Here is a 12,500-nt window from a genome sequence, read left to right on the forward strand (position 1 = left end):
CATTCTAATTTCAGCATGCTAACAGCATGTGTTATGTACGGCTGCAAAATTAACTTAAAAAATTCAGCATGCAAACAGTTAGCATGTGTCAAGTGCCAAGCTATATGACTCTGAAGTGTACAAAATTGGCACAAAAAAAAAAGTTTGCATTTTAATGCTAACATGCTAGCATTCTAATTTCAGCATGCTAACAGCATGTGTTATGTACGGCTGCAAAATTAACTTAAAAAATTCAGCATGCAAACAGTTAGCATGTGTCAAGTGCTAAGTTATATGACTCTGAAGTGTACAAAATTGGCAACAAAAAAAAGTTAGCATTTTAATGCTAACATGCTAGCATTCTAATTTCAGCATGCTAACAGCATGTGTTATGTACGGCTGCAAAATTAACTTAAAAAATTCAGCATGCAAACAGTTAGCATGTGTCAAGTGCCAAGCTATATGACTCTGAAGTGTACAAAATTGGCCAAAAAAAAAAAGTTAGCATTTTAATGCTAACATGCTAGCATTCTAATTTCAGCATGCTAACAGCATGTGTTATGTACGGCTGCAAAATTAACTAAAAAGTTTTGCATGCTAACAGTTAGCATGTGTCAAGTGCCAAGCGTTATGACTCTGAGGTGTACGGCTGTAAAAAAAAAAGCTTATAAAGGTTAGCATCCTATTAGTTAACATGTGTCAAGTGCTAAGTTATATGACTCTGAAGTGTACAAAATTGGCAACAAAAAAAAAGTTAGCATTTTAATGCTAACATGCTAGCATTCTAATTTCAGCATGCTAACAGCATGTGTTATGTACGGCTGCAAAATTAACTTAAAAAATTCAGCATGCAAACAGTTAGCATGTGTCAAGTGCCAAGCTATATGACTCTGAAGTGTACAAAATTGGCCAAAAAAAAAAAGTTAGCATTTTAATGCTAACATGCTAGCATTCTAATTTCAGCATGCTAACAGCATGTGTCATGTACGGCTGCAAAATTAACTAAAAAGTTTAGCATGCTAACAGTTAGCATGTGTCAAGTGCCAAGCGTTATGACTCTGAGGTGTACGGCTGTAAAAAAAAAATAGCTTATAAAGGTTAGCATCCTATTAGTTAACATATGTCAAGTGCTAAGTTATATGACTCTGAAGTGTACAAAATTGGCAAAAAAAAAAAGTTAGCATTTTAATGCTAACATGCTAGCATTCTAATTTCAGCATGCTAACAGCATGTGTTATGTACGGCTGCAAAATTAACTTAAAAAATTCAGCATGCAAACAGTTAGCATGTGTCAAGTGCCAAGCTATATGACTCTGAAGTGTACAAAATTGGCAAAAAAAAAAGTTTGCATTTTAATGCTAACATGCTAGCATTCTAATTTCAGCATGCTAACAGCATGTGTTATGTACGGCTGCAAAATTGAAAGTTTAGCATGCTAACAGTTAGCATGTGTCAAGTGCCAAGCTATACGACTCTGAAGTGTACAAAATTGGCACAAAAAAAAAGTTAGCATTTTAATGCTAACATGCTAGCATTCTAATTTCAGCATGCTAACAGCATGTGTTATGTACGGCTGCAAAATTAACTTAAAAAATTCAGCATGCAAACAGTTAGCATGTGTCAAGTGCCAAGCTATATGACTCTGAAGTGTACAAAATTGGCAAAAAAAAAAAGTTAGCATTTTAATGCTAACATGCTAGCATTCTAATTTCAGCATGCTAACAGCATGTGTTATGTACGGCTGCAAAATTAAAAGTTTAGCATGCTAACAGTTAGCATGTGTCAAGTGCCAAGCTATATGACTCTGAAGTGTACAAAATTGGCACAAAAAAAAAGTTAGCATTTTAATGCTAACATGCTAGCATTCTAATTTCAGCATGCTAACAGTATGTGTTATGTACGGCTGCAAAATTAACTTAAAAAATTCAGCATGCAAACAGTTAGCATGTGTCAAGTGCCAAGCTATATGACTCTGAAGTGTACAAAATTGGCAAAAAAAAAAAAGTTTGCATTTTAATGCTAACATGCTAGCATTCTAATTTCAGCATGCTAACAGCATGTGTTATGTACGGCTGCAAAATTGAAAGTTTAGCATGCTAACAGTTAGCATGTGTCAAGTGCCAAGCTATACGACTCTGAAGTGTACAAAATTGGCACACAAAAAAAAGTTAGCATTTTAATGCTAACATGCTAGCATTCTAATTTCAGCATGCTAACAGCATGTGTTATGTACGGCTGCAAAATTAACTTAAAAAATTCAGCATGCAAACAGTTAGCATGTGTCAAGTGCCAAGCTATATGACTCTGAAGTGTACAAAATTGGCAAAAAAAAAAAGTTAGCATTTTAATGCTAACATGCTAGCATTCTAATTTCAGCATGCTAACAGCATGTGTTATGTACGGCTGCAAAATTAAAAGTTTAGCATGCTAACAGTTAGCATGTGTCAAGTGCCAAGCTATATGACTCTGAAGTGTACAAAATTGGCACAAAAAAAAAGTTAGCATTTTAATGCTAACATGCTAGCATTCTAATTTCAGCATGCTAACAGCATGTGTTATGTACGGCTGCAAAATTAACTTTAAAAATTCAGCATGCAAACAGTTAGCATGTGTCAAGTGCCAAGCTATATGACTCTGAAGTGTACAAAATTGGCAAAAAAAAAAAGTTTGCATTTTAATGCTAACATGCTAGCATTCTAATTTCAGCATGCTAACAGCATGTGTTATGTACGGCTGCAAAATTGAAAGTTTAGCATGCTAACAGTTAGCATGTGTCAAGTGCCAAGCTATACGACTCTGAAGTGTACAAAATTGGCACAAAAAAAAGTTAGCATTTTAATGCTAACATGCTAGCATTCTAATTTCAGCATGCTAACAGCATGTGTTATGTACGGCTGCAAAATTAACTTAAAAAATTCAGCATGCAAACAGTTAGCATGTGTCAAGTGCCAAGCTATACGACTCTGAAGTGTACAAAATTGGCAAAAAAAAAAAGTTAGCATTTTAATGCTAACATGCTAGCATTCTAATTTCAGCATGCTAACAGCATGTGTTATGTACGGCTGCAAAATTAACTAAAAAGTTTAGCATGCTAACAGTTAGCATGTGTCAAGTGCCAAGCGTTATGACTCTGAGGTGTACGGCTGTAAAAAAAATAGCTTATAAAGGTTAGCATCCTATTAGTTAACATGTGTCAAGTGCTAAGTTATATGACTCTGAAGTGTACAAAATTGGCACACAAAAAAAGTTAGCATTTTAATGCTAACATGCTAGCATTCTAATTTCAGCATGCTAACAGCATGTGTTATGTACGGCTGCAAAATTAACTTAAAAAATTCAGCATGCAAACAGTTAGCATGTGTCAAGTGCCAAGCTATATGACTCTGAAGTGTACAAAATTGGCACAAAAAAAAGTTTGCATTTTAATGCTAACATGCTAGCATTCTAATTTCAGCATGCTAACAGCATGTGTTATGTACGGCTGCAAAATTAACTTAAAAAATTCAGCATGCAAACAGTTAGCATGTGTCAAGTGCCAAGCTATATGACTCTGAAGTGTACAAAATTGGCAAAAAAAAAAGTTTGCATTTTAATGCTAACATGCTAGCATTCTAATTTCAGCATGCTAACAGCATGTGTTATGTACGGCTGCAAAATTAACTAAAAAGTTTAGCATGCTAACAGTTAGCATGTGTCAAGTGCCAAGCGTTATGACTCTGAGGTGTACGGCTGTAAAAAAAAAAAGCTTATAAAGGTTAGCATCCTATTAGTTAACATGTGTCAAGTGCTAAGTTATATGACTCTGAAGTGTACAAAATTGGCAACAACAAAAAGTTAGCATTTTAATGCTAACATGCTAGCATTCTAATTTCAGCATGCTAACAGCATGTGTTATGTACGGCTGCAAAATTAACTTAAAAAATTCAGCATGCAAACAGTTAGCATGTGTCAAGTGCCAAGCTATACGACTCTGAAGTGTACAAAATTGGCACAAAAAAAAAGTTAGCATTTTAATGCTAACATGCTAGCATTCTAATTTCAGCATGCTAACAGCATGTGTTATGTACGGCTGCAAAATTAACTTAAAAAATTCAGCATGCAAACAGTTAGCATGTGTCAAGTGCCAAGCTATATGACTCTGAAGTGTACAAAATTGGCACAAAAAAAAGTTAGCATTTTAATGCTAACATGCTAGCATTCTAATTTCAGCATGCTAACAGCATGTGTTATGTACGGCTGCAAAATTAACTAAAAAGTTTAGCATGCTAACAGTTAGCATGTGTCAAGTGCCAAGCTATATGACTCTGAAGTGTACAAAATTGGCCAAAAAAAAAGTTTGCATTTTAATGCTAACATGCTAGCATTCTAATTTCAGCATGCTAACAGCATGTGTTATGTACGGCTGCAAAATTAACTAAAAAGTTTAGCATGCTAACAGTTAGCATGTGTCAAGTGCCAAGCGTTATGACTCTGAGGTGTACGGCTGTAAAAAAAAATAGCTTATAAAGGTTAGCATCCTATTAGTTAACATGTGTCAAGTGCTAAGTTATATGACTCTGAAGTGTACAAAATTGGCACAGAAAAAAAGTTAGCATTTTAATGCTAACATGCTAGCATTCTAATTTCAGCATGCTAACAGCATGTGTTATGTACGGCTGCAAAATTAACTTAAAAAATTCAGCATGCAAACAGTTAGCATGTGTCAAGTGCCAAGCTATATGACTCTGAAGTGTACAAAATTGGCACAAAAAAAAGTTTGCATTTTAATGCTAACATGCTAGCATTCTAATTTCAGCATGCTAACAGCATGTGTTATGTACGGCTGCAAAATTAACTTAAAAAATTCAGCATGCAAACAGTTAGCATGTGTCAAGTGCCAAGCTATATGACTCTGAAGTGTACAAAATTGGCAAAAAAAAAAGTTTGCATTTTAATGCTAACATGCTAGCATTCTAATTTCAGCATGCTAACAGCATGTGTTATGTACGGCTGCAAAATTAACTAAAAAGTTTAGCATGCTAACAGTTAGCATGTGTCAAGTGCCAAGCGTTATGACTCTGAGGTGTACGGCTGTAAAAAAAAATAGCTTATAAAGGTTAGCATCCTATTAGTTAACATGTGTCAAGTGCTAAGTTATATGACTCTGAAGTGTACAAAATTGGCAACAACAAAAAGTTAGCATTTTAATGCTAACATGCTAGCATTCTAATTTCAGCATGCTAACAGCATGTGTTATGTACGGCTGCAAAATTAACTTAAAAAATTCAGCATGCAAACAGTTAGCATGTGTCAAGTGCCAAGCTATACGACTCTGAAGTGTACAAAATTGGCACAAAAAAAAGTTAGCATTTTAATGCTAACATGCTAGCATTCTAATTTCAGCATGCTAACAGCATGTGTTATGTACGGCTGCAAAATTAACTTAAAAATTTCAGCATGCAAACAGTTAGCATGTGTCAAGTGCCAAGCTATATGACTCTGAAGTGTACAAAATTGGCACAAAAAAAAGTTAGCATTTTAATGCTAACATGCTAGCATTCTAATTTCAGCATGCTAACAGCATGTGTTATGTACGGCTGCAAAATTAACTAAAAAGTTTAGCATGCTAACAGTTAGCTTGTGTCAAGTGCCAAGCTATATGACTCTGAAGTGTACAAAATTGGCCAAAAAAAAAGTTTGCATTTTAATGCTAACATGCTAGCATTCTAATTTCAGCATGCTAACAGCATGTGTTATGTACGGCTGCAAAATTAACTAAAAAGTTTAGCATGCTAACAGTTAGCATGTGTCAAGTGCCAAGCGTTATGACTCTGAGGTGTACGGCTGTAAAAAAAAAAAAAGCTTATAAAGGTTAGCATCCTATTAGTTAACATGTGTCAAGTGCTAAGTTATATGACTCTGAAGTGTACAAAATTGGCAACAAAAAAAAGTTAGCATTTTAATGCTAACATGCTAGCATTCTAATTTCAGCATGCTAACAGCATGTGTTATGTCTGGCTGCAAAATTAACTAAACAGTTTAGCATGCTAACAGTTAGCATGTGTCAATTGCCAAGCCATATGACTCTGAGGTGTACGGCTACAAAATTGGCAAAAAAAAAAGAGTTTGCACTATAATACTAACATGATAGCATTCTAATTTCAGCATGCTAACAGCATGTGTTATGTACGGCTGCAAAATTAAATACAATTTTTAGCATGCTAGCAGTTAGCATGAGTCAAGTGCCAAGCTATATGACTCTGAAGTGTACAAAATTGGCAAAGAAAAAAGTTAGCATTTTAATGCTAACATGCTAGCATTCTAATTTCAGCATGCTAACAGCATGTGTTATGTACGACTGCAAATTTAACAAAATTTTTTAGCATGCTAACAGTTAGCATGTGTCAAGTGCCAAGCTTTATAACTCTGAGGTGTACGGCTAGAAAATTGGCAAAAAAAAAGAGTTTGCACTATAATACCAACATGATAGCATTCTAATTTCAGCATGCTAACAGCATGTGTTATGTACGGCTGCAAAATTAAATACAAATTTTAGCATGCTAACAGTTAGCATTTGTCAAGTGCCAAGCTATATGACTCTGAAGTGTACAAAATTGGCACACAAAAAAAGTTAGCATTTTAATGCTAACATTCTAATTTCAGCATGCTAACAGCATGTGTTATGTACGGCTAGCAAAATGAACAAAAAAAGTTTAGCATGCTAACAGTTAGCATGTGTCAAGTGCCAAACTATATGACTCTGAAGTGTACAAAATTGGCAAAAAAAAGAAGTTAGCATTTTAATGCTAACCTTCTAATTTCAGCATGCTAACAGCATGTGTTATGTACGGCTAGCAAAATTAACAAAAAAAGTTTGGCATGCTAACAGTTAGCATGTGTCAAGTGCCAAACTATATGACTCTGAGGTGTACAGCTGTAAAAAAAAATAGCTAAAAAGGTTAGCATCCTATTAGTTAACATGTGTCAAGTCCTAAGTTATAATGGTGTACATCAGCAAATAAGTAAAAAAAAATTAAAAAAAAAGGTTAACATGCTAGCATTCTAATTTTAGAACGCTAACAGCATAAGTACCAAGATATATGACTCTGTGTGAGGCTCCAAAATTGGCCAATTTTTTTTTAGCATGCTAGCATTGTAAGAATTCTCCTCCATATATAATCACACATACCTACAACAACTAGGAACTTAAAGGCCTACTGAAAGCCACTACTACCGACCACACAGTCTGATAGTTTATATATCAATGATGAAATCTTAACATTATAACACATGCCAATACGGCCGGGTTAACTTATAAAGTGACATTTTAAATTTGCCGCTAAACTTCCGGTTCGAAACGCCTCTGAGGATGACGTATGCGCGTGACGTAGCCCGGGGAACACGGGTATGCCTTCCACATTGAAGCCAATACGAAAAAGCTCTGTTTTCATTTCATAATTCCACAGTATTCTGGACATCTGTGTTCGTGAATCTGTTGCAATCATGTTCATTGCATTATGGAGAAGGAAGCTGAGCAAGCAAAGAAGAAAGTTGTCGGTGCGAAATGGACGTATTTTTCGAACGTAGTCAGCAACAACAGTACACAGCCGGCGCTTCTTTGTTTACATTCCCGAAAGATGCAGTCAAGATGGAAAAACTCGGATAACAGAGACTCTAACCAGGAGGACTTTTGACTTCGATACACAGACGCCTGTAGAGAACTGGGACAATACAGACTCTTACCAGGATTACTTTGATTTGGATGACAAAGACGCAGACGTGCTACTGTGAGTATGCAGCTTTGGCTTCTAAACATTTGTCGCTTGACCGTATGTGCGCAACTTTTTTTTGCGTATGTACGTAACTTTTTAAAAATATATAAGCTTTATGAACCTTGGGTTAGGTGAACGGTCTTTTGGGCTGAGTGATTGTGTGTGTTGATCAGGTGTTTGAATTGTATTGGCGTGTTCTATGGAGCTAGGAGCTAGCATAGGAGCTAGGAGCTAGCATAACAAACACGCAGGTGTTTTTATGCAGGATTAATTTGTGGCATATTAAATATAAGCCTGGTTGTGTTGTGGCTAATAGAGTATATATATGTCTTGTGTTTATTTACTGTTGTAGTCATTCCCAGCTGAATATCAGGTACCGTGAGTATGCAGCCTTGGCTGCTAAACATTTGATAGCTTGACCGTATGTGCGCGTCACGTACGTAACTTTTTAAAAATATATAAGCTTTATGAACCTTGGGTTAGGTGAACGGTCTTTTGGGCTGAGTGATTGTGTGTGTTGATCAGGTGTTTGAATTGTATTGGCGTGTTCTATGGAGCTAGGAGCTAGCATAGGAGCTAGGAGCTAGCATAACAAACACGCAGGTGTTATTATGCAGGATTAATTTGTGGCATATTAAATATAAGCCTGGTTGTGTTGTGGCTAATAGAGTATATATATGTCTTGTGTTTATTTACAGTTGTAGTCATTCCCAGCTGAATATCAGGTACCGTGAGTATGCAGCCTTGGCTGCTAAACATTTGATAGCTTGACCGTATGTGCGCGTCACGTACGTAACTTTTTAAAAATATATAAGCTTTATGAACCTTGGGTTAGGTGAACGGTCTTTTGGGCTGAGTGATTGTGTGTGTTGATCAGGTGTTTGAATTGTATTGGCGTGTTCTATGGAGCTAGGAGCTAGCATAGGAGCTAGGAGCTAGCATAACAAACACGCAGGTGTTATTATGCAGGATTAATTTGTGGCATATTAAATATAAGCCTGGTTGTGTTGTGGCTAATAGAGTATATATATGTCTTGTGTTTATTTACTGTTGTAGTCATTCCCAGCTGAATATCAGGTCACCCCCGGCTCTCACAGCATCTTCCCTATCTGAATAGCTTCAACTCCCCACTAGTCCTTCACTTGCACTTTACTCATCCACAAATCTTTCATCCTCGCTCAAATTAATGGGGAAATTGTCGCTTTCTCGGTCCGAATCTCTCTCACTTCATGCGGCCATCATTGTAAACAATAGGGAACTTTGCGTATATGTTCAACTGACTACGTCACGCTACTTCCGGTAGGGGCAAGCCTTTTTTTTTATCAGATACCAAAAGTTGCAATCTTTATCGTCGTTGTTCTATACTAAATCCTTTCAGCAAAAATATGGCAATATCGCGAAATGATCAAGTATGACACATAGAATAGATCTGCTATCCCCGTTTAAATAAAAAAAAATCATTTCAGTAGGCCTTTAATGACTTCAAGTAAATCACAAAACTGCATAGGACCCTTTTTCATACATTTAAAGTGTTTTTATGGCTTGTTCATATTTGGACTACCTTTTTAATGGTATCATTTTGTATAATTGTTGATCCTGCAAAATACATCAAAGTAAAAAACAAACAAACAGTGTCTGTCAATGAATAACTTTGGCCGTCAGCGTGACGATAACGGTGTTTACCAAAGAGATCGGCCGTCACGATCACGTTTGGATGGCGTCGGCGTGATAAGCTCCTGTGTTGACGCTTCGTGACGATCAGCGAGTGATTCACGCTGCTTGATGTGTTTTGTCTGTCGCCATAGAGAGCTACTACAACATCCTGGTGCTCAACGGCGCGGCGAGGGTTGCAGTGAGGGCCTGTTACGCGTTCCCCCACAATGCCGCGCTGCAAGCCGCCGCCCTCTCCTGCCTGGCTGAACTCAGTGAGGACACGCCCACCTACACACATACATTACAGTCGCCATCAAAAGTTGACATACACTTGTAAAGAACATGATGTCATGGCTGTCTTGATTTTCCAATAATTTCTACAACTCTGTGAACACCCAGCAAATCTGCTGGGTCAAAAGTATACATACAGCAATGTTAATATTTGCTTACATGTCCCTTGGCAAGTTTCACTGCAATAAGGCACTTTTGGTAGCCATCCACAAGCTTCTGGTTGAATTTTTGACCATTCCTCTTGACAAAATTGGTGCAGTTCAGCTAAATTTGTTTGGTTTTCTGACATGGACTTGTTTCTTCAGCATTGTCCACACGTTTAAGTCAGGACTTTGGGAAGGCCATTCTAAAACCTTCATTCTAGCCTTTCCTTTACCACTTTTGACGTGTGTTTGGGGTCATTGTCCTGTTGGAACACCCAACTGCGCCCAAGACCCAACCTCCGGGCTGATGATTTTAGGTTGTCCTGAAGAAATTTGGAGGTAATCCTCCTTTTTCATTGTCATCACACGGACAAAGATAAGACCTTCTGGGGGAAAGTTCTGTGGTCAGATGAAACAAAAATTGAGCTGTTTGGCCACAATACCCAGCAATATGTTTGGAGGAGAAAAGATGAGGCCTTTAATCCCAGGAACAGCATTCCTACCGTCAAGCATGGTGGTGGTAGTATTATGCTCTGGGCCTGTTTTGCTGCCAATGGAACTGATGCTTTAAATGGGGAGATGAAAAAGGAGGATTACCTCCAAATTCTACAGGACAAGCTAAAATCATCAGCCCGGAGGTTGGGTCTTGGGCGCAGTTGGGTGTTCCAACAGGACAATGACCCCAAACACACGTCAAAAGTGGTAAAGGAATTTCTAAATCAGGCTAGAATTAAGGTTTTAGAATGGCCTTCCCAAAGTCCTGACTTAAACGTGTGGACAATGCTGAAGAAACAAGTCCATGTCAGAAAACCAACAAATGTAGCTGAACTGCATCAATTTTGACAAGAGGAGTGGTCAAAAATTCAGCCAGAAGCTTGTGGATGGCTACCAAAAGTGCCTTATTGCAGTGAAATTTGCCAAGGGACATGTAAGCAAATATTAACATTGCTGTATGTATACTTTTGACCCAGCAGATTCGCTCACATTTTCAGTAGACCCATAATAAATTCATAAAAGAACCAAACTTCATGAATGTTGTTTTGTGACCAACAAGTATGTGCTCCAATCACTCTATCACAAAAAATAAGAGTTGTAGAAATTATTGGAAACTCAAGACAGCCATGACATTATGTTCTTTACAAGTTTATGTCAACTTTTGATCGCGACTGTACATACACATACTGTATAGTGTATGGGCTATTCCAGCACATTAGCTCTCCAATCAGCTAAACCGACTCTAAAACTCCACAGTGACTTTTGGTGAATTTACTGAGGAATTTGTGAAGCTGAAACAACACAAAAATAATGCCATTGTAAGTTAATAATACTAACACAGGCGCGTTAGCATATTAGCTAATGCTAACGACGTTAGATTGGTTACATTACGATAGCGCGTACAAATATGCACGGAAACACTCAGACAGAATCACACATGGGACGGTTTAGTAAGTACGAATTGTTTTAGTTATATTGTAAAACTTACAAACGCCGTTCGAACTATGGGCGGTTTTACTTCCTGTTTAAGGGGTTGGAACAGGAAGTGCGTTTTCAAACACGCAACACCTGTAGGGAGCAAATTCGTCCAAAAGATGGCGCCGTAGCCCAAACAATAACACACCACTTCGTTCCTCTGCTTGGGTTTGGTGAAAACTATTGAGCACAAAGCATTATGGGAATTAGCATAGAAAAATCCATACATTAGCCGCACCGTTTTATAGGCCGCAGGTTCCAAAGCGCAGGGAAAAAAAGTGGTGCGAAATTTACGGCATTTTGTTTTGAGCATATTTTACGTATTTTTGGCCCACAGTCAATGATTTATACTTGTTTGAGTAACGGGACTGAAAGTAACAGGAATTAGCAAATATATGAAAAATAGCCACATGGCATTTATGCTAATTTATGCTAAAGTACAGTGATTCTACAAAAAGTTGTACATTTATTGTAAAAATAAATGCAACAATAATACTGTAATTTAGGGAACAGGGATTTTTTTATATACATAAAAATAAATGAGTGAACCTACTTTTGTTCTTCCCATGGCCTGTGGAGGACCGCAATGATGCAACTTCCCGTGGACCATGCAAACATGCTTTATCAGTATAGCTCGGTTGGTAGAGTGGCCGTGCCAGCAACTTCAGGGTTCCAGGTTCAATCCCCGCTTCTGCCATCCTAGTCACTGCTGTTGTGTCCTTGGGCAAGACACTTCACCCACCTGCTCCCAGTGCCAGCCACACTGGTTTAAATGTAACTTAGATATTGGGTTTCACTATGTAAAAGCAATTTGAGTCACTAGAGAAAAGCGCTATATAAATATAATTCACTTCACTTTATCAGTATCACACTTCATTGTAGCCATTCATCCTGTCTTCCTCATTTTGATAAAAAGATGAAAATAAATCAGCATAGACAGTTTTTGATGTATTGTACATTGTGCTCCTGAGTTCATTTTGCTGATTTGTATTATTTATTGAGTTTATTTTTATTTATTTTTTTCAGTATCAAATGGTTCAAATCGGTCCCAAATTTTTTTATAATTTAAATAGTGATTATATTTTCTATTAAAGTTCAGGCAAATCGATGCACTTTAAATCTTTTTTGTTACAGCCTAAAACGCTATGTTAAAAAGTTGTTCTTTGTTGTAAACATATTTCTTGTTTTGGTTTTGTTAATAGGGATACAATGT

The 12,500-nt window shown here is 37.1% G+C and overlaps 1 protein-coding gene across 1 annotated transcript in view; it reads left to right on the top strand.

The window, feature by feature from the left end:
• Nucleotides 1-12,500, top strand: part of lrrk2 (leucine-rich repeat kinase 2) — a 114,676-nt gene that overhangs the window by 28,124 nt on the left and 74,052 nt on the right. The window contains 1 exon segment of the mRNA XM_062042857.1: nucleotides 9,536-9,655. Coding sequence (XP_061898841.1) covers nucleotides 9,536-9,655 — 120 coding nt within the window.

The sequence above is a fragment of the Entelurus aequoreus genome, linkage group LG03, assembly GCF_033978785.1.
Source record: "Entelurus aequoreus isolate RoL-2023_Sb linkage group LG03, RoL_Eaeq_v1.1, whole genome shotgun sequence".
Taxonomy (NCBI): domain Eukaryota; kingdom Metazoa; phylum Chordata; class Actinopteri; order Syngnathiformes; family Syngnathidae; genus Entelurus; species Entelurus aequoreus.